The 27,952-nt window shown below is 45.1% G+C and overlaps 1 protein-coding gene across 1 annotated transcript; it reads right to left on the bottom strand.

Moving 5' to 3' along the window:
* Window positions 1–9,755: 9,755 nt before the first annotated feature.
* On the bottom strand, window positions 9,756–11,631 carry LOC123103936 (STOREKEEPER protein). Its single transcript, XM_044525636.1, has one exon. It carries the CDS (start codon window positions 11,466–11,468, stop codon window positions 9,996–9,998), a length of 1,473 nt encoding a protein of 490 aa, XP_044381571.1. The 5' UTR covers window positions 11,469–11,631; the 3' UTR covers window positions 9,756–9,995.
* Between the last annotated feature and the right edge of the window lie 16,321 nt (window positions 11,632–27,952).

Raw genomic sequence — 27,952 nt, 5'->3', positions numbered from 1 at the left:
GCGGGTCGTGGGGTGCTCGCCAAATCGGTCCTCACCCCACAGATGGTCCACCACATCATGTCGCTTGTTTCCCCCCGCATGTCCTCAAAAGTATCGACAAGATTGAAAGATTGTTTCTTTGGGCGGGGACCAATAAGGTGATAGTCGGGAAGTGTAAGGTTAATTGTGAGACCTTTTTCCAGGCTTAACCATCTTGGGAGCCTTGGTTTGCTCAATCTCAGGAAATTTGCAAGGGAGTTTCGACTTTGGTTGCCATGGCTAGAATGGAAGGATCCCACAAAGATTCAGGTTGGGACGGGCAACCCCTTCGACGAAAAGGACACAAACCTCTTCTATGCTCTCATCACCATCACCCTTAGAAATGCGAAGAGGACCCCGTTTTGGGATGGCCCATGGCTGCATGGGCACAAGCCAAAAGCCATCGCCCCTCTCATTTTGAAAGCCTCCAAGCGGAAGAATTGGAAAGTCAGCGACGTCGTGAAAGATAATGCGTGGATAGAAGTGATTGACATGAGAAATTGCCTCCCTTGAAACCATGTCGCCGAATTTGTGGAGCTTTCGTCTCAATGTTCCTTTGAACGAGGATGTTGACGACTCTATCCATTGGAAGTTCTCTTCTAACGGTGATACTTGGTGGCGACATACAAAGCTCAATTCTTGGGAGCTATACTCACCCCCATTAACTAGGTCATTTAGAAGGTGTGGGCTCCTCCAATGGTAATTTTTTATGCTTGGCTTACTATCCAAAATAGCGTGTGGACTGCTGACCATCTAGAGTGATGAGGTTGGCAGGATTCTGGGCTTTGCCTGTTATGTACTCCTTCCGTCCCATAATATAAGACATTATTACATTCAATTTATGAGTAAATTGGATGTAATAACGTCTTATATTATGGGACAAGGGAGTAAGTTTGAGTATGAGTCTGACATCTGCCTTTTAAGCCTAAGCCTGATATTTATTTGGGTTTTGATTTTGGGAGGCTAATGATCGTGTTTCTAAGGAACAGAATGCCTTGCTGGAAAACCTTATTCCAAAGAAGAGATTAAGGAGACCATTTTGAGCTCTTATTCTCATGGTGTCCTTGGCAGGATGGGTTTTCTTTTACCTTTAATCAGACGTTTTGGGATTTAATTAGAGAGGATTTTATGGGGCTTATGAGGGATTTTTGAAGCTGGTACTTTGGATGTTTACTGTATTAATTTTGCTATTATTACCCTGATTCCTGAGTAACCTAATGCCAAAGAGATGAAGAAGTTCCGTCCTATTAGCATGGGTAATTGTGTTATTAAGATTTTTCAGTAAAGTTATGACTATTAGAGTTTCTCCTATTTGTGATAGGCTTATTTCTCCAAATCAAATTACATTTATTAAATAGAGGTTTATTCCAGAAAGTGTTGTAATGGCTTATGAGGTTATCCATGAGATTCATAGAACTGGTGCCAATGGGCTGGTGTTGAAACTAGACTATGAGAAAGCCTATGATAAAGTGAGTTGGGATTTTCTTATGGAAATGCTTACATCTAGAGGTTTTTGTAGGCTTATTTCTCCAAATCAAATTACATTTATTAAATAGAGGTTTATTCCAGAAAGTGTTGTAATGGCTTATGAGGTTATCCATGAGATTCATAGAACTGGTGCCAATGGGCTGGTGTTGAAACTAGACTATGAGAAAGCCTATGATAAAGTGAGTTGGGATTTTCTTATGGAAATGCTTACATCTAGAGGTTTTTGTAGTAAATGGATTGGTTGTATTTGTAGTACTTTATTCCAAAATTCTTTCTGTGTTAGGATCAATGATACCAATGGTCCTTATTTTGTTGGTGGTAAAGGTTTGAAACAAGGAGACCCTTTTCCCCCCATTGCTTTTTAACTTGGTTGTTGATGCTTTTAGAAGATACTTGCTAAAGACGCTCAACACAATGTAATCGATGGCTTATTTCCTCATGCTATTCCTGGTGGTGGTGTTAGTCTGCAATATGCAGATGACACCATTCTCTTTTTAAATGCTCCTTTGGATCATGCTAGAAATTTTAAATGGATACTTTCTTGTTTTAAGAAGTTGTCTTGGATGGAAATTAATTTCCATAAAAGTGACATGCGTATCCATGTAGAGGATAACATTGCTAATTCCTTTTCTCAAATCTTTTGTTGCAGATTGGTTCATTCCTTTTTAAGTAATTGGGTGTTCCTTTGCATTTCAAAAAGTTGAGAAGGGAGAATCTTCAACCCATTATTGATAGGATTATTTAGAATATTTCTAGCTAGATTGGTAGGAATTTGTCCTATAGGGGAAAGTTGATCCTACTCAATACTTGCATTGCTAGTATTCCTACCTATCAAATGTCCATGATTAAATTTCCTAAGTGGGCCATTAAAGCAAATTGCTCATTTCTTTTAGGGCAACATTGGGGAAGATCACAAATTCCATCTTGCAAATTGGGGGCTTGTTTCTTGAAAGAAAGGTTGGGTCCCTAATCTTTGGGATTTTAACATGGCTTTTCTCGCCTCTTGGAGTAAAAGGTTTTTTGACAATCGTCCCAATGACTAGAAGAGGTTGTCGAGTTTAATATAATACTGATAAACCTAATATTCTTTGGGCTAGGCTTGGTCTGGGCTCTCCTTTTTTGAAAGGTGTTTACTGGGCTTTTTTCTACTGTTAAAACATTTTATAGATGGAAACTTGGTAATGGGAAAATGGTGCCTTTCTGGCATGATGTTTGGATGCGTGAGTGTTCACTCAAGACCAATTTTGGGACTTGTATGTGATTTGCCAATAATAATATGCCACACTTGCACAGGTTTGGGATGGTTCAGATCTAAAGTTGATTTTCAGAAGATGTGTTAGTGAGCAAATTCTTGGTAGCTGGTTTGAGTTTCCTTCTCTCATGAAACCAATTGTTCTATCTAGTGAAGTCATGTTTGGTCTCTTGAGCCTTCTGGCATATATTCTGTTATGTCCTTCTACAAGTTAATCAATTTTGGTGGGATCTCTTCTAGTCTTAAAGATTGCATTTGGAAAATTAAAACCCCTCCAAACATTCATGTTTTTATGGCTCATTTTACATAATAAGAGTCTTAATAGAGATAATTTGGCTAAACGGCACCAATGTGGTTGTTCCTAATTGTGTATTTGAAATGGAAAGTATTCAACATATGTTCTTTGATGCGTTGTTGCAAAAAAAACTGGAATGGTGGCTGAGATACTTGGTATCCCAAGTCCTTCTCTTTTTATGACTTAGTTGTCTACTGTATAAAAAAGAAACATGATCATATCTCCTCCCTTGTGGTTGCTACACAACAATTTGTTTTCAAGGTCGAACTTGCGAAGCATGAAGTGCATCTTGGGTTTGGTCAGAGTTATGCTAAACACCGACAAGTTTGCATGTGCCTTACGCCTCCGGTGGATTTGGTATGAATGGAAGGAGCCACGCAAGTTATGGGTGGGATATGGAAACCCTTGCACATGGGAGGATTTTGAGTTCTTCTACACCTCAACTACTATTACCGTCGGTGACGACGCCCAAACGTTGTTTTGGGACTCCCTTTGGTTGCTTGGGCACAAGCCCAAAGATATTGCTCTTCTAATATACGAGGCTCGAGGAGAAAGAATCGAAAGGTGTGCGAGGCTCTTAGAGAAAACGTGTGGATCCTCAAAATAAACCACAACACCATCATCTCCGGTGCCCACATCTTAGAATTCTTCACTCTTTGGTTGCTTGTTCATGACTTCCACCTTGATGAGCAACACGAGGATGATATTATTTGGAAGCACTCGAACGATGAAGTTTACTCGGTGGCCACCGCATACAAGGCCCAATTCCTTGGCCTAACCCTTTCACCCATGGACCGCATGGTTTGAAAAATGTGGGTAACTCTAAAGATCAAATTCTTTGCATGGCTAGCTTTGCAACATAGAATTTAGACCGCCGATCGTCTGGGGAAGCATGGTTGGCCAAACTGTGGCCTTTGCCCTCTTTGCAAAAGGGAACAAGAGATGGCTGCACACCTAATCTTCAAATGTTGGTACACTATTAGGCTTTGGAGATCTGTCATTGCGAAACTTGGCCTTGCACAAATGGCAACATCCGTCTGGCACCTTGACGCATCTGTCCCTCTGGTTTTGATCTATTGTAGCTGCTTACCTTATCCTGCTAGGCACCCTTTTGAATTTCTCAAAACTGGTTGTGGCCGAGAGCTGTTTGAACACCCCTTTGGTTCAAAATAAAACAAAATTGGACGGCCGGAGTTGGATTGGTTCCACCAGATGAACGCTGCTCGTTGGGAGAAAGAAGCCATGGTCGCTTGCAAATTCACTGGCAGCTGATGGTCAAGTTCTCACCCACACGAGCTTCGCTGAAAAATCATGGAGTTCCCCTGGATGATGCCAGGCTACACCCACACCCTGATTAACGACGATCCTCCTCCACTCCTCCTAGACCCTGAACGGCCCGCGCCGCGCGCTGCGCCCACTGGAGAATTGTACAACACACATCGAAAGCTACTGGTGCATATCTTGACTAGTTGAATTGTAGCTAGATTATTGTCTTTATTAGTTGCCATGGCTGTCTATACTTCTATGCCTACAAGATGAACCCATGTATGGGGCAGTCATAAACCTCTTATGTCTGATCAATTTAGCACATGAAATTGAACGGTAGAGTGCTCACTTTTGTGAGCTGGGATTAACACTTCCCTCTCTCTTTCCCTTGTGGCCTTGCCTAGAATTGGGAGTGATCACACTCCTCCCATTTTAGACATTCGGGTCAGAAAAATTACAAGTCCCAAGATATTTAGGTTTGAGAAGTGGTGGTTATCTCACCCTAACTTTACTAAATTGGTTCATGATGTGTGGAGTACTAATTCTAATGATGTTTCCGCCATTGAGAATTGGCAATTCAAAACTAGGTTGCTTAGGAAGAAGATTAAAGGTTGGAATAATAACATTGAGGTAGCTAATCAAAAGAAGAAGAAAGCTCTCCTTATGGAGTTTAATATTTCAGCTGTTTTTTGAGAAAACTTGCTACCAAATGAGGATATAAATAGAATGTAAGAGACTGCCTTGTGGCAAAGATCTAGAGATAGAAAGATTTAGGGGGGGTTCACAATGATGCTTATTTTCATTTCTTTTGGTTAACCACGGACATCGTAAGAATCATCTATCCGCTATCACCGGGCATAATGGTCATGTGACCTATACCTCTGAGATGTTGGGGGTGGCTACTTCTTTCTACAAGAATTTATTTGCTTTTAAGCCTAAGCCTGATATTTATTTGGGTTCTATTTTTTGTGAGGCTAATGATCTTGTTTCTAAGGAAGAGAATGCCTTACTGGAAAAAACCTTATTCCGAGTAAGAGATTAAGGATACCATTACGAGCTCTTATGCTCACCGTGCCCTTGGCCCGGATGGGTTTTCTTTTATATTTTATTAGACGTTTTGGGATTTAATTAAAAAGGATTTTATGGGCCTTGTGAGGGATTTTGAAGCTGGTACTTTGGACGTTTGCCGTCTTAATTTTGCTATTATTACCCTGATTCCTAAGTAACCTAATGCCAAAGAGATGACGAAGTTCCGTCCTATCAGCTTGGGTAACTGTGTTATTAAGTTTTTTTACTAAATTTATGTCTCCTAGAGTTTCTCCTATTTGTGTTAGGCTTATTTCTCTAAATCAAATTATGTTTATTCCAGGAAGTGTTGTGATGGCTCATGAGGTTATCCATGAGATTCATAGAACTGGTGTCAATGGGCTAGTGTTGAAACTAGCCTATGATAAAGCCTATGATAGAGTGAGTTAGGATATTCTTGTGGAAATGTTCACATCTAGGGGTTTGGGTAGTTAATGGATTGCTTGTATTTGTAGTACTTTATTCCAAAATTCTTTTTGTGTTAGGATCAATGATACCAATGGTCCTTATTTTGTTGGTGGCAAAGGTTTGAAACAAGGAGACCCTTTTCCCCCCCATTGCCTTTTAACTTGGTTGATGATGTCTTTCCTAAGATGCTTGATAAAGATGTTCAACACAATTTAATTGATGGCTTATTTCCTCATGCTATTCCTGGTGGTGGTGTTAGTCTGTACTATGCAGATGACACCATTCTCTTTTTAAATGCTCCTTTGGATCACGATAGAAATTTGAAATGGATCCTTTATTGTTTTAAGAAGTTATCTTGAATGAAAATTAATTTCCATAAAAGTGACATGCGTACTTCTCAAATATTTTGCTAACAGATTGGTTCATTTCCTTTTAAGTAATTGGGTGTTCCTTTGCATCTCAAAAGGTTGAGAAGGGAGGATCTTCAACCCATTATTGATAGAATTATTAGAATATTTCTAGCTGGATTGGTAGAAATTTGTCCTATAGGGGAAAGTTGCTCTTGCTCAGTACTTGCATTGTTCAGTACTTGCATTGTAATCAGGCTATGCCTGCCCATTGTAATTACCCATCCATATAATGAAAAATAGAGTCACAGTAGGGGTCTTCCCTATTGTTTTTGCACACACAAAATGACCATGATTAAATTTCCTAAGTGGGCCGTGAAAGAAAATGGGTCTTTTCTTTTGGGGCAACATTGGGGAGGATCGCAAATACCATCTTGGAAATTGGGGGCTTGTTTCTTGAAAGAAAGATTGGGTCCCTAATCTTTGGGATTTTAACATGGCTTTTCTGGTCTCTTGGAGTAAAAGGTTTCCTGATAATCGACCCAATGACTGAAGATGTTGTTGAGTTTAAGTATAATACTGATAAACCTACTATTCTTTGGGATAGGCCTGGTCTGGGCTCTCCTTTTTGGAAAGGTGTTTCCTGAGCTTTTTCTGCTGTTAAAACTTTTTATAGATGGAAACTTGGTAATGGGAAAAATGTTGCCTTCTGACATGATGTTTGGATGGGTGAGTGTTCACTCAAGACCAATTTTTGGGACTTGTATGTGATTTGCCAACATCAAGATGCTACAGTTGCATGGGTTTTGGGATGGTTCAGATCTAAAGTTGACTTTTAGAAGATGTGTTAGTGAGAAAATTATCGGTAGCTGGTTTGAGTTGCTTTCTCTCATGAAACCAATTGTTTTATCTAGTGAAGCCATGTTTGGTCTCTTGAGTCTTCTGGCATATATTCTGTTAAGTCCTTTTACAAGCTAATCAATTTTGGTGGGATCTCTTCTAGTCTTAAAGATTGCATTTGGAAAATTAAAACACCTCCAAATATTCGTGTTTTCCTATGGCTCATTTTACATAATAAGAGTCTTAATAGAGATAATTTGGCTAAACGGCGCCAATGTGGTTGATCCTACTTGTGTATTTTGCAATGAAATGGAAGGTATTCAACATCTGTTCTTTGATTGGGTTGTTGCAAAAAAAAGCTGGAATGGTGGCTGATATTCTTGGTATTCCAAGTCCTTGCTCCTTTTATGACTTGGTTGTCTACTGGATAAAAAGGAAACATGCTATAGTTGTTAAGATGATCACATTTGCTACCTTATGGTTGTTACACAACAGTTTTTTTTTCAAGGTCGTGCATCCTGGGTTTGGTCAGACAATGGAAGATGCTCTGTGCAGATGCTCAAGCTGCCCTGCTCCTCAGATGCTTGCGCGGTTGCGCCTAATCGATCATCATCGGAGGGAGCTCCTTGGGATTGCTTGGAGATGATCAATGCCCGGGTGGTTTAGTAGGGTGATGGTAGGTTCCTCTGATTTCTATCTATTGTACTCCATCTGTCTCAAAATAAGTGTCTCAACTCTGTACTAACTTTTTTACTGTAGCTGCCTACCTTGTCCTGCTAGGCACCCTTTTGAATTTCTCAAAACTGGTTGTGGCTGAGAGCTGTTTGAACGTTGGTGGTGGTGTTTGCCTCTGCTTTTTAATAGAAAGTCGAGGGCAGGGGGAAACCCCTTTGATTCAAAAAAATAAATTGAACGGTAGGAGTTGGATTGGTTCCGCCAGATGAACGCTGCACATTGAGAGAGAAGCCACGGTCGGTTGCAAATTCACTGGCAGCTGATGGTCCTATTGGGATTAGAATTACTCTATTACAAGTGGAGTCATAGTCTTGCTTCCTTTGTAAGAAAACATTCCTTATACTTTCCTCTTAAATCGGCCCACCATAGCTTGAGCCAGACTTCCATGAACCGCCCTCTGGGCCACCGGGTCTTGTCATTTCTCTGACCCGCCCGCCGGGTCACCAATGAGTCACCTGCCTCGGCCGGGTCATCAGTGAGTGAAGAGACCGGGCGGGTCACTTAGTGAGTCGCCAAGTCACGGCGGATCACCAGTGAGTCGCCAAGTCCGGTCTCACCCACGCGAGCTTGGCTGAAAAATCATGGAGTTCCCCTTGATGATGCCAGGCTACACCCACACCCTGATTAACGACGTTCCTCCACTCCTCCTAAACCCTGAACGGCCCGCGCCGCGCGCTGCGCCCACTGGAGAATCGTACAGAGCACAACGAAAGCTACTGGTGCGTGGTTTCGCCAAAAATCTTCGGCCAGATGTGCTACCAGTTCGCTTGGAGATTCTCCAGCTCTGCTCTACCTGAACTGTCGGCCCAGCTTTGCCGTCCACCAAAAGACAAACGAAGGACGACTGAGCTGCGAGCAATGGTTCAAAGAGTACAGCAGTGTACTGTTGCACTATCAGGACACAAAGGGATGGTAATTTATCTCATCTACTACTGGAATCTGAACTCAACCTGATCAATTTCGTTTCGCTTCACGGTGAGGTCAAAGGGTCCGAGGAATGGTTGCCCTGATCAAATAGTGTAATTCGATTTGCAAAATGCTTCTATGCATGATCGACATGTTTTTTCCCTTGAAGAAAAACCGGTTTACGGTTGGACTCACTCGACCTGATCATGGTACATGCCCTCAGACACACCGGTATCCTCAAGAATGTCATGATAAAAATGAAAAGGGCTAAGATAATCACCACACCAGTGAAGAGAGAGCCCAGGACTCGCAGGATTCTAAAAATCCATGGATAGAGAAAACACCAGCAAGGACCAAGATAATCACCCGTATCAAACACCAGTGACATGAGAGAACTATGGGGGGACACCAAAACGCACAAGTGCATAACACAAGCTCACCGACATAGACACGCATAACAGCCGCACAACAGCATAGGCATTAAACATGTGCAGAGATCACAATCAACAAAGGTTTCCATCAGGTGTATTTCAGACTACTATTCCCATCCCGAGAAAGCATCGACTTCAGAATATCCCCTTTTCAAAGAATGTGTTATGTGATGAAAGCACCAGCGAATCATGTTAAAGCTAACCACTACTTTTGACCCTCAACTATAACAACCACAGCACACCATCTTATTCAATCCAAGCAAAATTGGCAGGCCTTACATAATGGATGGTAGGAGCAACATCTCGCAAACTTTACAATATATAAACAACATTCTCACTATAAGAACTTGCTTAAATATAACAACAACATTCTCACTATAAGAACTTGCTTAAATATAACACGCCGCTTAAATCTAACAGGCCCTGAAGCATGCACAGTAGCAGTTGTTTCTCAACTACAATTACAACTAGAAATGCCAATGAAGAAATCAAAAGGAAGACATTGCAACTCTAATTAAGCGCAATGACATGACCTAGCATGGTCACAAAATTATGCAACTCTAAGCGCGTAAGACAATAGCACCCAATATTGACCAGCCTGCAGATGATGTGATTTAAAAGGCCCAGCACAAAGGGGGGGATATGTGAACACAGCATTCACAACGAGGATACAAGAACCCTGATTTGACACAACCAAATAGCATATAAACCACAAGTTAGCACCTAAGAATCCCAAAATACAATGATCCATGAACAATAACAAGGAGAAGACCATCACTCCATGTTCTATGCCTAATTTTGATGGAGGCAACTGCAACCTTGTCCAGGGAAGTAAGTAATTAACCACATATAGTCTATCTAGAAACAAAAAGACTGATTTCCCCCTTCCAACAGTTTACCAATCACTATCGATCAGCCATTATTCAGTCAGCACTCTCAAGGGCATCGAGCACCATCCTCACCGTCTCCTTCATCAGGTCCATCCTACGCAGCTGCTGTCTGATCTCCGTCAACCTAAACCTCCTCAGCTTTTCCTCTATCGCCCGTGCTTTTGATCCTTCGAGCACCTCAAATGCCTTCTTGAATGCCGCACCACTCGGATGCTCCTTGGACAGCTCCTCAACAGTCTCCCACAGGTAGGGATATGCATCCTTCCCCTTCTCAAGCCCACTTTTCCCTCTGCCATTGGCATTGACAGCCCCAAGCCCAATCCCATTGCCATTGGCCGCTGTAATTGGCCTCACCTTCCGGTTCTTGATGTGGTAGCGGTCATCCCGCTGACTCTCCATATCATCATCGCTATCTCCGCTGTATTGCAATTCATCACTATCACCACCACCATAATTCTCATACCCACTGCCTCCTCCATCACCACCACCACTACCAACCAACCCCCAGACCTTCTTGGCATGCTCATAGATGCTGCGGTCATGCGGGGTGTGCAACTCCTGCTCCCGTCCATTCTTGGCACGGGTGGCAAGCAACTGGTACTTCTGCTTGAGGCGCCGGACCTTATCACTGAGCTGCGTGGTGGATACCCTAACACTGAGCTGGGCACGGATGTGGCTGTGGAGCTTACCGATGTCATTGGTGGAACCAGGGAGCACGCCGCTCTTGGCGCGGTATGTGGCGAGGCCGCGCAGGATGAGAAGCTCGTCGTCATGGCTCCAGAGCCGCGAGGGGCGCTTCAGCGGGTCCGGAGAGGGCGCTGATATGGCGGCGCTGCGGGGGCGCTTGACGCGCGGCTCGGAGGCAGAGGCGCCGCCGCGGGGCGGCGAGTCCATGGGGCGGGAGCTGATGGGCTTGATGATGGATGCCTCGGCGCGGGGGCGGCGCGCGGAGCGGAGCGGCGAGACGTTGTCGTCTTCAGAGTCGGCGCCGGCGGCCGGGTCGAGGTCGGCGTCCGAGGCCACGGGCGCGGCGGAGTCCTCGGAGTCGGAGTTGATGCCGGGGGAGCGCGCCCTGGGCTTGCCGCCGGGCTTGGGCGACGAGGGGGCGGCCTTGGGAGCGGCGAGGCGGCGGTCGGCCTCGGCGTCAGAGTCCTCGGAGTTGTAGGAGTCGGAGTTGATGCCGGGGGAGCGCGCCCTGGGCTTGCCGCCGGGCTTGGGCGAGGAGGCGGCGGGCTTGGGCGCGGGGCGGCGGTGCGCCTCGGCGTCGGAGTCGTAGGTGCCCCCGGAGTCGGATCCGGCGGCGGCGGAGTCAGCCGCGACGGAGGGGGTGGAGGAGGGCGCGGCGGCGGACGACTTAGGGTTAGGGTTGGGCGGCGGGGTCTTGGAGGGGTCGGTGTCGGAGGGGGGGTCGTCGCGGCCGCGGCGGCGGTGGCCCGCGTCGCCCTCCGCGTCGGAGGCGTCGGACGGGGACCCCCACGCCGTGGCGGCGGAGCGCTTGGGTGCCATGCGGGACGCGGGCGGCGGGGCGGCAAGGTCTGGCCTGGGGCGCTCTCGCCTCGTGTCCCTCGCGCTGGGGGTCTGCGCTGTGGTGTGCTGTGCTCTGCTGCTAGCCCGGCGGCCCTTGGGTAATCTGTATCTGCATCGGTGCCGATATTTTAAGAGGCAGAGCGCGGCGCGGTGCGTGCGATCGAGTCGTTGGGTGCGGCGGGTGGGCGTGCTTGATTGGCATGCGCCACGCCCACGCCCGCGGTGGGTGGGTGGGTGCCGTGCCGGCCTTCCGTGCGGTGCGCAATGCCAATGCCAATGCCTGTCCGCGGCATGACCGGGCGGTCTCGTTGCCAAACAGTCGGCGCGACCGGGCGTGCTCGCTCCGCCCGGGTGTCTACCAGGCCCGTTTTCCTTTGACTCGAGTCAGACTGGTTCAAGTTTGACTAAGGTTGTCCCAACATATATGATGAGAGAAACTGTGATAAGAGATCATCTTTTAGTTAGGTATAAGAGAAGACATATTTTCTCTTGTATTTTCTCTCTCCCCATCTCAGTATTTACATGCGCGTGTTTGGTTGCCGTAATGAATAGTAGTTGTGTTGCATACACATCCCAACCCAGTCTGGCTCTGAAAAAACAGCCTCATACGCGACATCTGTGAGTTGTTTGGTTGCCTACATTTAGGGTCCCTGCATTAGGTAATACGCACGTGCACTTTATTTGGTTGCCTGCATTGGCCCAAGCGGCACATGAACTCGGTGTTTGGTTGCACGCATGAGGTATGATTAAGAGTTAGCACTTCACTTAGCAGACATGGTTGAAAGCTAGCAGAGGGAAGGGGATAAGAAGTGCAGTATGCGCCGGACAATGGCGACTACGGTGGATAGTGGCTGTGGCGTCCGACATGACAAGCATGGAGTCGTGGACGAGCGACACCGTCGGCGAACTAGCTGCGGTGCTCGCGCAAAGACAATGGACAGAGGAGGAGAATGCAGTGCTCGCGCCATGGTATCGTCAATGCAGTGGACGAGAGAGGAGGGCGAGATGATCGACGCCGGAAACTACTTCAGTGTAGTAGGGCGAGGGAGAGGAGGCGAAGATGATCGACCCCGTCGGCGGCGCGGCGAACTACAGTGTGCGCTGAGACGGAGGACACAAGAAAGCAGTATGCGCGCCATTGCAGCGTCAGTGCAGTAGGAGGACGACAAAGAGTAGGCTGAGATGAGCGACGCCGCAAACGACTCTAGTGTAGTAGCACGTGGGCAAGGAGATCAAAGGAAAGGTCTTAGGCATCGAGAGGGACGAGTAGGAGGGCTCTGAGCAGAGGACAGAGGAGCTCGACATGACGGCGTCAGTGCAGTAGACTGCTGTTTAAAGAGAGATGAAGCTACGATCGTCGAAACCAAAAACTTACAACACGAATGTTGTGAGGAATTGCGATATTAGGCTGCTGGTCAAAGGAAATTTCAAATGATCGATCGTGCGCGATGAATCTGATAAAATTCGTCCAGAATAGCTCCAAACGGGAACACGAGATTAAGAACTTACGGCCGACGAAAGTACGAACCGATCGCCTGAATGGAACCGTAGCATCGAAGTGCATCTTTTTCGTATAGAGCTTACCTCGAACCGAAGCACTGTTGTGTAGATCAGAGGGTTGAAGACCTCACGTAATCACCTCGCATCCCTCCCGTCTCCACTCGTGCAAGGGCCCACTCGCTTGTGCTCGCCTCGGCTTGGCTCGCGAGAAACTGTCGATTCCTGTGTTTTCAGTGAGCCAGGCCCAGAGGTGCTTTAAGTTTCGTGCTATGCAGGCCCAACAGGAAAACCAGTCAACCAAACAGCTCGTTCCCTTCCCGCACGGGCCTGGTTGGGCCTAATGCGAGCAACCAAACACGTCCCATTACACTCTTAAAATAGCATCATTGTACATGCCCTAATTGCATTGACGGTGATGCCTTAGGGCATTGTTTTCTTTCTCAAAGGCATTGCCGTGGATCTTTCAAACATTGCCTGCATGTGCTCTCCAGGTGAAAGTCTCGCATCCAGTCGATGACATCGTAACCTCCTTGGGTGTGTCGTCTTGAAGCATCTGATCACGCCTTACTTGTTTGACATCTTAGTTTTGTTTTGACATCTTAGTTGGAGTGCGGTTGGCCAATTTAAGATCTATGACCGCAGTTCACGATGGGGGGGGGGTGTTTGCTTCTAGTCTTTTTTTTCCTACTGAGTTTGCAGAAGAGTTTGATCCTCTCATCTAAAACCATGTTAGCGAGACAGGGTTCCACCTTCGATCCCCTCATCCCTATGAAAGGATGTTGACGGGTGGCAACCAGGCGACCACTCTCAAGCCACTGACTTGCTTGGTCAGATGAAGATGAAAGTTGAAGTCTTCCTCGGTGTTGGTTGTGTCGATGTGATCTGTGATTGCAAGCGTCGAATCTCTCCATCCTTGTTGTAGCTCTCTTGTCGTTTTTTAATGTGGTCTGTAATCATCGCATATTGTATTCCCTATTGTTTTCTGCCTCTATGGGTTCTCCTTCTTAGTGAATGAAACATAGCGCTGCTACATTTTTTCCAAAAGAAAAGACGCGAGGTGCGGTTAAAAAGGTAAGAACGCATTATGTTTTTTTGTTAAGGGGTTACCCCCCCCCCCCAATTTCATTTCTGGAAATTTATGACACCAAGTGTCCGACGAGGCATTAGCGTCACAAAATATGTTTACAAGCACCCTTCTAATAACAAGAGTGAAAGGATCGATATAGTTGACTAGAGGGGGGGGGGTGAATAGGCAACTAACAATTTTTAGCTTTTCTTTAACAATTTAAACTTTGCATCAAAGTAGGTTGTCTAGATATGCAACTAAGTGAGCAACCTATATGATGCAACAAAGATAAGTACACAAGCAAGCAAGAGATATATCACAAATAATCTTGCACAAGTAAAGGCATGAGATAACCAAGAGTGGAGCCGGTGGAGACGAGGATGTGTTACCGAAGTTCCCTCCCTTTGAGGGGAAGTACGTCTCCGCTGGAGCGGTGTGGAGGCACAATGCTCCCCAAGAAGCCACTAGGGCCACCGTATTCTCCTCACGCCCTCACACAATGTGAGATGCCGTGATTCCACTATTGGTGCCCTTGGAGGCAGCGACTTAACTTAATTAAAATGCATCAACCGTGTGTGTAACCGTGACGGTCTCTTCTCGGCGGGGTCCGGGAAGTGAACACGGTGTTGGGTAATGCTTGACGTAGGTTGTTCTAGGATCACTTCTTGATCATAGTTGTTCGACCATGCCTTTGCTCTCTCTTCTCGCTCTCATTTGCGCATGTTAGCCACCATATATGCTAGTCGCTTGCTGCAGCTCCACCTCATACCTTTACCTTACCCATAAGCTTAAATAGTCTTGATTGCGAGGGTGTGAGATTGCTGAGTCCCCGTGGCTCACAGATTCCTTCCAAAACCAGTTTGCAGGTGCCGATGATACCGTGCAGGAGACGCAACCGAGCTCAAGGAGGAGCTAGTTGAAGATCGTGTTCGTTATGTTGTTCCGTTTCCAGTTGATCAGTAGTGGAGCCCAGTCGGGATGATCGGGGATCTGTGTAGCTTTTGGGGTAGTCTTCTTTTATTTTGGGTTCCGTAGTCGGACCTTGATTGTATCTGGTTGATGTAATGCTTTATTCATGTATTGGGTGAAGTGGCGATTGTAAGCCAACTATGTATCTCTTTCCCTTATGTATTACATGGGTTGTTGCAAAGATTACCTCACTTGCGACATTGCTTTCAATGCGGTTATGCCTCTAAGTCGTGCTTCGACACGTGGGAGATATAACCGCATCGAGGGCATTACAAGTTGGTAATCAGAGCCTTCCCCGACCTTAGGAGCCCCCTGCTTGATCAAATCGTTGGTGTTGTTGAGTCTAAAAAAAGGTTTTGAGTCATTTAGGTTTATATATATCGGAGAGTAGGTTTCTTTTTACTCCTCAGTCCCTTCGTCGCTCTGGTGAGGCATCCTGGCGTAGAGTTTTGACTCTTCTCTTCTCAAATTTTACTAAAAAAAAATTAGGATCACGCGGGTATCTTGGAATCGTTCCGATGGTTTTGTGACGAGAACATTGTTCTTGGTGCCTCCTGACATTTAGGGGTTGTGGCAGTGTTCCGGGGAGTTGAGCTCCGAGGTGTTGTCTTCACAATTTTATCATTGCAGTTCTGGAATACCTGAGTTTCGCCGACATCGAAAATCTCTTTTATGCAGTTGTTGGTGAGATAACCTCGACGCCACCTAGTACTGGGGCGGGAGTTCGGGAGTATTGCCATAACTCGTATAACGGATGCATTTTGAAGGTTGAGGTAAATGATTTCCGAAGGTTTCTTGGTTATGTGTTGAAGGATGGATACAGCTGGATGTAGGATTTGTTAGTTTTGGGTGAGATATTGTGCTTCCGCTGTATCCCCAACACCTGATTGCATAACCGGAAAATTTCGGGAGTTTATAAGTGGGAATTCAAGTAGCTCTTAGGATATCTTTCCGACAGATGTATGATATGAAATTGGGGTTCGACGTCTAGTGGTCCGCCTATCCACGGTTAGTTTTACAATGGTCTCGTTGTGTCTTAAAGAGTCCTTGGCTATGCCGATTCGGGGACGCTTCGTATGTCATGTGCACTGCCCCACACATGATGGTGTTGTACGATCGAGCCCGCGTAGGCCCCACCACGAAAAAAATCTCTATCATATGTTTGTTCCGGCTTATTTTGCAAGTCAATCCTTTGTTTTGCTTTTGATTTGTGGTATTCGAGTTGCTTCAATGTCAAATGTTGATTCCATACCTTTCCTAAGCGGTGTTCTCATATTTCTATGTGAATACTAATCCTTCTTGATCATCGAGTCTGTCATGTCAATCCTTTTTCAACCGTTGAGTTTCTCTTCTAGTGGATCAGACCATTTCAACGTCCGCAAGATCAATTATCAGTTCTTCTCAACGGTGTTCATTTCATTCGTCCCAAGTTGTTTTTTTGTTTTTCCCACCCTCCACCCTTTTTCTTCAAGGAATCCGATGTCTTAATCAAGTATCCTTTTATTCTTGTGAAGTCTCTCCATTCTTTGTCGTCAATGTTCTTATCCGGTGATTCTCAAGAAGATACTAATGGAGCTTCAAGTTATCATTATTCATTCTTTTTCTTCTCCGGTGGTTTCAATTCAAGCTTTGTTGATCATATCCTTTTCCTCGTTTCAAATGTCTTCTCATGCCGGTGCACCTCATATTCATTCATTTCTCGCTATTCAATTGTTCCAGAGTGCTGAAGATATCCCAGAAGATTCGTGTTTTCATTCCTAATCCGTTCAACCTATTTTGAGGTTGTTATCTCATTCAAGTTGTTTAATTCAACCGGTGCTATCTACTTTTCAAGTAATCGTTCAACGGTTTTTCTTTGAGTGGGCCCTAACCCAGAGGTCTTTTCCCAGGATCTTACCTGACTCTTTTCCCTTCCCGGAGCTATCTATCAAATCCTTTTCAAAGTTTGATGTAAGAATAAGTTATCATCAGTCACATGCCTTTCTCCAAGATTTTTCAAATTCTTTTCATCGTTGGATCAACCTTTCCATTCTTCATTCCGGAGTGCCTCTACAATTATTGTTGGTGTTTCTCGTTGTCATTCTCAACATTTGGAGACTGAAGAAGAGCTTTACCTCCATATCTTATCCGTTCTCTCAAAGATTCGTGGTTCTAGTTCGATGCCATCTTCTCATAGTTGTTTTTGGATTGTGAGAATTCTTTTCACACATCCGAAGCTATTCAAGAGTCTTCTCAGTTTGATTATCCGGAGCCCATCAATTCAGGTTTATTCATTCTCAGCTTTCAGTTATCATTCTCCAATCTTGCTGGTGCATCATTCAAGTATTCTCTTGTCAGCTCGTGATCTCTTCGTTCTCATGTATCTAAATTCTATCAAGCATCTTCATTTATTTACTAGTCCTTTCCGGTGTTTCTTCATCTTTTATTCGTTCATTTTCAATTCTTACGGTGGTTTGCTCAAGATTCTATTCCATGGTTATCATATTAATTCATTCGTTGTTTCAATCCTACCGGTGGTTCGTTGAAGACCTTCTCAAGTTTAAGCTATACCTCTCTTTAATCTTTTCCACGAGAATAAGTAGTATGCCAAATACGTTGATTGTCATCAATTTAAATTGGTGAAGGATAAGCATAATGTAATTCTTATTCTTGTTTCATCCAAGCGATTAATTCCTTATTCCGGAGTGTCATCAAATTCTCAGTTTCTATTGTTTCATCTTTTATTTTCCCGGAGTTCCAAGTTTTCTCGGTTATATCATGGTGAAAATCCATCTATTCATTACAAGTCTTTGCCGTGTGTTTTCAACTTCTCTTTCATTTCGATTGATCATTCTTTTGTTACCGGAGTTCTTCATGGAGGTTCTACACGATGGTTCATCAAAGATTTAATTCCTTTTCGAAGTGTTCATTGAGATTCTTTTCAGAGGAGCTCAAGCATTCTTCATCTTGCAATCCGGAGTGCTTGCATGTACTTCTTGTCCATTGCAACCCTTTTCTTATGTCTTTCAACCTACAAGGTTCTAGTAATGTTCCTTGTTCATCTTTCCTAATGGAGTGTTTTCAACTTCGCTCATCTCCGTTGTATTCTTTTCTCAAAATGGTTTAACCTTTCAAGGTTCTTTGGTTTCACTCGTTTGTCAAAGAAGCAACTTAGTTTTACCTCTTCTCTTTCTCTTCTGTTTTTCCTCCGGTGCCATCCTAGATCTCGGGACGAGATCCTCTTGTAGTGGTGGAGTGTTGTGACGCCCCAAGACTGGAGCTTCAGATGCCTTCCAGGGTTTCCGGGTTTCGTCGTGTGATTTGTTTGGTTCTTTGCATTCATCATTGCATCATGTGCATTGCATCATGTCATCATGCCATCATGTCATTTCTTTTCTTAACTCAACTAAATAAATGGCATGGATCTTTGATCCATTTAAATCGAGGGAGTTCACATGATGATTCTCTTTATAACATATCCTCCCGATATTAGGGAGCTATATTAAATATTCCATTTTTGGAATTCACCATGACACACTTGTAGATAATCACATGCCTTTTTCCCGCATCAAGTTTGGTCCTCAAACTTTGCCCATATCTTCTTTCATCGCTTTCCCGATCTCCACAAAAATTCCGAACATTTTTCTAACTCAAACTTATTCAAATCACATGCAAATGTGTTTGAATGCAATCCTTTCAAGCGGTTCCAAATGCTTTTTCTCGGAACGAACTCATTTTTATGAGTCCGAGAGATTTAACCGCATGCCCAAATTGTTTTCTCTAACCCCTCCTTTTCCTTTTTTCTCTCTCCTCTCTTTGCTTTCTGTTAAAGGGAGTTGAGAGAGAGAGGGAGAGAGAGAGAGAGCAGAGCCCAGCTGCTGGCCTCTTAGAATCTCCCACCAGGCCGGCCCAACTGTCTCCTATTCCAGCGGCCCATCTAACCCACCTCTCCTAGGCCCAGTCGTGCCCCACCTAATCCTAACCTAGCCCGACTCCCCCATCTCCCTCGCAGCCTCGCTCCCTCTTTTCCTCGTTCCCATCGCCGCCACCAGAAGCCATCGCCCTCGATCCCCTCCTTCTTCCTTGCATCGCCAGGGGAAGGAGCGAGGCCCCGCGCTCGCAGTCGTCGTCCTCCCTGGTCCACAACGCCGCTACCTCTTTCCCTCTCCCCCTCGTCCTCCCTACCTGCCATCCTTTCTCCAACCCGGTCACCTCGAGCTCCCGATCAGCAAGCCTGCAACGCCTCCCCACCATCTCCCTGCGCTCGTCTCCCTTTCCTTCCTCGCAAGCTCCCTTCATCGCCTTGCCTCTGTTGGAGAACGTAGTAATTTCAAAAAACTTCCTATGCACACGCAAGATCATGGTGATGCATAGAAATGAGAGGGGAGAGTGTTGTCCACATAGCCTCGTAGACCGAAAGCAGAAGCATTAGCACAACGCGGTTGATGTAGTCATACGTCTTCACGATCCGACCGATCTAAGTACCGAACGCACGGCACCTCCGAGTTCAGCACACGTTCAGCTTGATGATGTCCCGCGAACTCCGATCCAGTAGAGCTTCACGGGAGAGTTCCGTCAGCACGACGGCATGGTGACGGTGATGATGTTGCTACCGACGCAGGGCTTCACCTAAGCACCGCTACGATATGACCGAGGTGGAATATGGTGGAGGGGGGCACCGCACACGGCTGGGAGAGATCAACTGATCAACTTTTGTCTCTAGAGGTGCCCCCCTGCCCCTGTATATAAAGGAGCAAGGGGGAGGCCGGCCGGCCCTCTATGGGCGCGCCAGGAGGAGGAGTCCTCCTAGTAGGAGTAGGACTCCCCTTTCCTACTCCTACTAGGAGGAGGAAAGGAAGGAGGAGAAGGAGAAGGAAGGAGAAGGAGGGAAAGGAGGAAAGGGGGGCCGGCCCCCTAGTCCAATTCGGTTTGGGCTAGGGGAGCCGCGCGCCCTGCCTCCTCTCTTCCACCACTTGGCCCATGAGGCCCATTACTTTTTCCTCGTATTCCTGTAACTCCCCGGTACCCCTGAAAATACCCGAATCACTCGGAACCTTTCCGATGTCCGAATATAGTCGTCCAATATATCGATCTTTACGTCTCGACCATTTCGAGACTCCTCGTCATGTCCCCGATCTCATCCGGGACTCCGAACTACCTTCGGTACATCAAATCACATAAACTCATAATACAATCGTCACCGAAACTTTAAGCGTGCGGACCCTACGGGTTCGAGAACTATGTAGACATGACCGAGACATGTCTCCGGTCAATAACCAATAGCGGAACCTGGATGCTCATATTGGCTCCCACATATTCTACGAAGATCTTTATCGGTCAGACCGCATAACAACATACGTTGTTCCCTTTGTCATCGGTATGTTACTTGCCCGAGATTCGATCGTCGGTATCTCAATACGTAGTTCAATCTCGTTACCGGCAAGTCTCTTTACTCGTTCCGTAATATATCATCCCGCAACTAACTTATTAGTTGCAATGCTTGCAAGGCTTAAGTGATGTGCATTACCGAGAGGGCCCAGAGATACCTCTCCGACAATCGGAGTGACAAATCCTAATCTCGAAATACGCCAACCCAACAAGTACCTTCGGAGACACCTGTAGAGCACCTTTATAATCACCCAGTTACGTTGTGACGTTTGGTAGCACACAAAGTGTTCCTCCGGTAAACGGGAGTTGCATAATCTCATAGTCATAGGAACATGTATAAGTTATGAAGAAATCAATAGCAACAAACTAAACGATCAAGTGCTAAGCTAATGGAATGGGTCAAGTCAATCACATCATTCTTCTAATGATGTGATCCCGTTAATCAAATGACAACTCATGTCTATGGTAGGAACATAACCATCTTGATCAACGAGCTAGTCAAGTAGAGGCATACTAGTGACACTCTGTTTGTCTATGTATTCACACATGTATTATGTTTCCGGTTAATACAATTCTAGCATGAATAATAAACATTTATCATGATATAAGGAAATAAATAATAACTTTATTATTGCCTCTAGGGCATATTTCCTTTAGTCTCCCACTTGCACTAGTGTCAATAATCTAGATTACACCGTAATGATTCTAACACCCATGGAGCCTTGGTGTTGATCATGTTTTGCTCGTGGAAGAGGCTTAGTCAGCGGGTCTGCAACATTCAGATCCGTATGTATCTTGCAAATTTCTATGTCTCCCACTTGGACTAAATCCCGAATGGAACTTGATGTGCTTGGTTCTCTTGTGAAATCTGGATTCCTTTGCCAAGGCAATTGTACCAGTATTGTCACAAAAGATTTTCATTGGACCCGATGCACTAGGTATGACACCTAGATCGGATATGAACTCCTTCATCCAGACTCCTTCATTTGCTGCTTCCGAAGCAGCTATGTACTCCGCTTCACATGTAGATCCCGCCACGACGCTTTGTTTAGAACTGCACCAACTGACAGCTCCACCGTTCAATATAAACACGTATCCGGTTTGCGATTTAGAATCGTCCGGATCAGTGTCAAAGCTTGCATCAACGTAACCATTTACGATGAGCTCTTTGTCACCTCCATATATGAGAAACATATCCTTAGTCCTTTTCAGGTACTTCAGGATGTTCTTGACCGCTGTCCAGTGATCCACTCCAGGATTACTTTGGTACCTCCCTGCTAGACTTATAGCAAGGCACACATCAGGTCTGGTACACAGCATTGCATACATGATAGAGCCTATGGCTGAAGCATAGGGAACATCTTTCATTTTCTCTCTATCTTCTACGGTGGTCGGACATTGAGTCTTACTCAACTTCACACCTAACACAGGCAAGAACCCTTTCTTTGCCTGATCCATTTTGAACTTCTTCAAAACTTTGTCAAGGTATGTGCTTTGTGAAAGTCCAATTAAGCGTCTTGATCTATCTCTATAGATCTTAATGCCCAATATGTAAGCAGCTTCACCGAGGTCTTTCATTGAAAAACTCTTATTCAAATATCCCTTTATGCTATCCAGAAATTCTATATCATTTCCAATCAATAATATGCCATCCACATATAATATCAGAAATGCTACAGAGCTCCCACTCACCTTTCTTGTAAATACAAGCTTCTCCAAAAGTCTGTACAAAACCAAATGCTTTGATCACACTATCAAAGCGTTTATTCCAACTCCGAGAGGCTTGCACCAGTCCATAAATGGATCGCTGGAGCTTGCACACTTTGTTAGCTCCCTTTGGATCGACAAAACCTTCTGGCTGCATCATATACAACTCTTCTTCCAGAAATCCATTCAGGAATGCAGTTTTAACATCCATTTGCCAAATTTCATAATCATAAAATGTGGCAATTGCTAACATGATTCGGACAGACTTAAGCATCGCTACGGGTGAGAAGGTCTCATCGTAGTCAATCCCTTGAACTTGTCGAAAACCTTTTGCAACAAGTCGAGCTTTGTAGACAGTAACATTACCGTCAGCGTCAGTCTTCTTCTTGAAGATCCATTTATTCTCAATTGCTTGCCGATCAATGGGCAAGTCAACCAAAGTCCACACTTTGTTCTCATACATGGATCCCATCTCAGATTTCATGGCTTCTAGCCATTTTGCGGAATCTGGGCTCACCATCGCTTCTTCATAGTTCGTAGGTTCATCATGATCTAGTAGCATGACTTCCAGAACAGGATTACCGTACCACTCTGGTGCGGATCTTATTCTGGTTGATCTACGAGGTTCGGTAGTAACTTGATCTGCAGTTTCATGATCATTATCATTAGCTTCCTCACTAATTGGTGTAGGTGTCACAGAAACCGGTTTCTGTGATGTACTACTTTCCAATAAGGGAGCAGGTACAGTTACCTCATCAAGTTCTACTTTCCTCCCACTCACTTCTTTCGAGAGAAACTCCTTTTCTAGAAAGGATCCATTCTTAGCAACGAAAGTCTTGCCTTCGGATCTGTGATAGAAGGTGTACCCAACAGTTTCCTTTGGGTATCCTATGAAGACACATTTCTCCGATTTGGGTTCGAGCTTATCAGGTTGAAGCTTTTTCACATAAGCATCGCAGCCCCAAACTTTCAGAAACGACAACTTTGGTTTCTTGCCAAACCACAGTTCATAAGGCGTCGTCTCAACGGATTTCGATGGTGCCCTATTTAACGTGAATGCAGCCGTCTCTAAAGCATAACCCCAAAACGATAGCGGTAAATCTGTAAGAGACATCATAGATCGCACCATATCTAGTAAAGTACGATTACGACGTTCGGACACACCATTACGCTGTGGTGTTCCGGGTGGCGTGAGTTGCGAAACTATTCCGCATTGTTTCAAATGTAGACCAAACTCGTAACTCAAATATTCTCCTCCACGATCAGATCGTAGAAATTTTATTTTCTTGTTACGATGATTTTCAACTTCACTCTGAAATTCTTTGAACTTTTCAAATGTTTCAGACTTATGTTTCATTAAGTAGATATACCCATATCTGCTTAAATCATCTGTGAAGGTGAGAAAATAACGATATCCGCCACGAGCCTCAATATTCATCGGACCACATACATCTGTATGTATGATTTCCAACAAATCCGTTGCTCTCTCCATAGTACCGGAGAACGGCGTTTTGGTCATCTTGCCCATGAGGCACGGTTCGCAAGTACCAAGTGATTCATAATCAAGTGATTCCAAAAGTCCATCAGTATGGAGTTTCTTCATGCGCTTTACACCGATATGACCTAAACGGCAGTGCCACAAATAAGTTGCACTATCATTATCAACTCTGCATCTTTTGGCTTCAACATTATGAATATGTGTATCACTACTATCGAGATTCAACAAAAATAGACCATTCTTCAAGGGTGCATGACCATAAAAGATATTACTCATATAAATAGAACAACCATTATTCTCTGATTTAAATGAATAACCGTCTCGCATCAAACAAGATCCAGATATAATGTTCATGCTCAACGCTGGCACCAAATAACAATTATTTAGGTCTAAAACTAATCCCGAAGGTAGATGTAGAGGTAGCGTGCCGACCGCGATCACATCGACTTTGGAACCATTTCCCACGCGCATCGTCACCTCGTCCTTTGCCAGTGTTCGCTTAATCCGTAGTCCCTGTTTCGAGTTGCAAATGTTAGCAACAGAACCAGTATCAAATACCCAGGTGCTACTGCGAGCTCTAGTAAGGTACACATCAATAACATGTATATCACATATACCTTTGTTCACCTTGCCATCCTTCTTATCCGCCAAATACTTGGGGCAGTTCCGCTTCCAGTGTCCAGTCTGCTTGCAGTAGAAGCACTCAGTTTCAGGCTTAGGTCCAGATTTGGGTTTCTTCTCCTGAGCAGTAACTTGCTTACTGTTCTTCTTGAAGTTCCCCTTCTTCTTCCCTTTGCCCTTTTTCTTGAAACTGGCGGTCTTGTTGACCATCAACACTTGATGCTCCTTCTTGATTTCTACCTCCGCAGCCTTTAGCATTGCGAAGAGCTCGGGAATTGTCTTATCCATCCCTTGCATGTTATAGTTCATCACGAAGCTCTTGTAGCTTGGTGGCAGTGATTGAAGAACTCTGTCAATGACACTATCAACAGGAAGATTAACTCCTAGTTGAGTCAAGTGATTATGATACCCAGACATTTTGAGTATATGTTCACTGACAGAACTATTCTCCTCCATCTTGCAGCTATAGAATTTATTGGAGACTTCATATCTCTCAATCCGGGCATTTGCTTGAAATATTAACTTCAACTCCTGGAACATCTCATATGCTCCATGACGTTCAAAACGTCGTTGAAGTCCCGATTCTAAGCCGTAAAGCATGGCACACTGAACTATCGAGTAGTCATCAGCTTTGCTCTGCCAGACGTTCATAACATCTGGTGTTGCTCCAGCAGCAGGCCTGGCACCTAGCGGTGCTTCCAGGACGTAATTCTTCTGTGCAGCAATGAGGATAATCCTCAAGTTACGGACCCAGTCCGTGTAATTGCTACCATCATCTTTCAACTTTGCTTTCTCAAGGAACGCATTAAAATTCAACGGAACAACAGCACGGGCCATCTATCTACAATCAAACATAGACAAGCAAGATACTATCAGGTACTAAGTTCATGATAAATTTAAGTTCAATTAATCATATTACTTAAGAACTCCCACTTAGAAAGACATCCCTCTAATCTTCTAAGTGATCACGTGATCCAAATCAACTAAACCATAACCGATCATCACGTGAAATGGAGTAGCTTTCAATGGTGAACATCAATATGTTGATCATATCTACTATATGATTCACGCTCGACCTTTCGGTCTCAGTGTTCCGAGGCCATATCTGCATATGCTAGGCTCGTCAAGTTTAACCTGAGTATTCTGCGTGTGCAAAACTGGCTTGCACCCGTTGTAGATGGACGTAGAGCTTATCACACCCGATCATCACGTGGTGTCTGGGCACGACGAACTTTGGCAACGGTGCATACTCAGGGAGAACACTTTTATCTTGAAATTTAGTGAGAGATCATCTTATAATGCTACCGTCAATCAAAGCAAGATAAGATGCATAAAAGATAAACATCACATGCAATCAATATAAGTGATATGATATGGCCATCATCATCTTGTGCTTGTGATCTCCATCTCCGAAGCACCGTCATGATCACCATCGTCACCGGCGCGACACCTTGATCACCATCGTAGCATCGTTGTCGTCTCGCCAATCTTATGCTTCCACGACTATCGCTACCGCTTAGTGATAAAGTAAAGCATTACAGCGCAATTGCATTGCATACAATAAAGCGACAACCATATGGCTCCTGCCAGTTGCCGATAACTCGGTTACAAAACATGATCATCTCATACAATAAAATTTAGCATCATGTCTTGACCATATCACATCACAACATGCCCTGCAAAAACAAGTTAGACGTCCTCTACTTTGTTGTTGCAAGTTTTACGTGGCTGCTACGGGCTTAGCAAGAACCGTTCTTACCTACGCATCAAAACCACAACGATAGTTTGTCAAGTTGGTGATGTTTTAACCTTCGCAAGGACCGGGCGTAGCCACACTTGGTTCAACTAAAGTTGGAGAAACTGACACCCGCCAGCCACCTGTGTGCAAAGCACGTCGGTGGAACTAGTCTCGCGTAAGCGTACGCGTAATGTCGGTCCGGGCCGCTTCATCCAACAATACCGCTGAACCAAAGTATGACATGCTGGTAAGCAGTATGACTTATATCGCCCACAACTCGCTTGTGTTCTACTCGTGCACAACATCAACGCATAAAACCTAGGCTCTGATGCCACTGTTGGGGAACGTAGTAATTTCAAAAAAATTCCTACGCACACGCAAGATCATGGTGATGCATAGCAATGAGAGGGGAGAGTGTTGTCCACGTACCCTCGTAGACCGAAAGCGGAAGCGTTAGCACAACGCGGTTGATGTAGTCGTACGTCTTCACGATCCGACCGATCCAAGTACCGAACGCACGGCACCTCCGAGTTCAGCACACGTTCAGCTCGATGACGTCCCGCGAACTCCGATCCAGCAGAGCTTCACGGGAGAGTTCGTCAGCACGACGGCGTGGTGACGGTGATGATGTTGCTACCGACGCAGGGCTTCGCCTAAGCACCGCTACGATATGACCGAGGTGGAATATGGTGGAGGGGGGCACCGCACACGGCTGGGAGAGATCAACTGATCAACTTGTGTGTCTAGAGGTGCCCCCTGCCCCTGTATATAAAGGAGCAAGGGGGAGGCCGGCCGGCCCTCTATGGGCGCGCCAGGAGGAGGAGTCCTCCTCCTAGTAGGAGTAGGACTCCCCTTTCCTACTCCTACTAGGAGGAGGAAAGGAAGGAGGAGAAGGAGAAGGAAGGAGAAGGAGGAAAAGGAGGAAAGGGGGGCCGCCCCCCTAGTCCAATTCGGTTTGGGCTAGGGGAGCCGTGCGCCCTGCCTCCTCTCTTGCACCACTTGGCCCATGAGGCCCATTACTTCTTCCTCGTATTCCCGTAACTCCCCGGTACCCCTGAAAATACCCGAATCAATCGGAACCTTTCCGATGTCCGAATATAGTCATCCAATATATCGATCTTTATGTCTCGACCATTTCGAGACTCCTTGTCATGTCCCCGATCTCATCTAGGACTCCGAACTACCTTCGGTACATCAAATCACATAAACTCATAATACAACCATCACTGAAACTTTAAGCGTGCGGACCCTACGGGTTCGAGAACTATGTAGACATGACCGAGACATGTCTCCGGTCAATAACCAATAGCGGAACCTGGATGCTCATATTGGCTCCCACATATTCTACAAAGATCTTTATCGGTCAGACCACATAACAACATACGTTGTTCCCTTTGTCATCGGTATGTTACTTGCTCGAGATTCGATCGTCGGTATCTCAATACGTAGTTCAATCTCGTTACCGGCAAGTCTCTTTACTCGTTCCGTAATATATCATCCCGCAACTAACTTATTAGTTGCAATGCTTGCAAGGCTTAAGTGATGTGCATTACCGAGAGGGCCCAGAGATACCTCTCCGACAATCGGAGTGACAAATCCTAATCTCGAAATACGCCAACCCAACAAGTACCTTCGGAGACACCTGTAGAGCACCTTTATAATCACCCAGTTACGTTGTGACGTTTGGTAGCACACAAAGTGTTCCTCCGGTAAACGGGGGTTGCATAATCTCATAGTCATAGGAACATGTATAAGTTATGAAGAAAGCAATAGCAACAAACTAAACGATCAAGTGCTAAGCTAATGGAATGGGTCAAGTCAATCACATCATTCTCCTAATGATGTGATCCCGTTAATCAAATGACAACTCATGTCTATGGTTAGGAAACATAACCATCTTTGATCAACGAGCTAGTCAATTAGAGGCATACTAGTGACACTCGGTTTGTCTATGTATTCACACATGTATTATGTTTCCGGTTAATACAATTCTAGCA

Source organism: Triticum aestivum, chromosome 5A (assembly GCF_018294505.1).
Source record: "Triticum aestivum cultivar Chinese Spring chromosome 5A, IWGSC CS RefSeq v2.1, whole genome shotgun sequence".
NCBI lineage: Eukaryota > Viridiplantae > Streptophyta > Magnoliopsida > Poales > Poaceae > Triticum > Triticum aestivum.
The sequence above is the reverse complement of the archived record's forward strand: the minus strand, read 5'-3'. Positions and strand labels throughout refer to the sequence as shown.

What these genes read in the sequence shown, in the direction of transcription:
- LOC123103936 (XM_044525636.1), bottom strand. Translation starts at nt 11,468, where the DNA reads ATGGCACCCAAGCGCTCCGCCGCCACGGCGTGGGGGTCCCCGTCCGAC.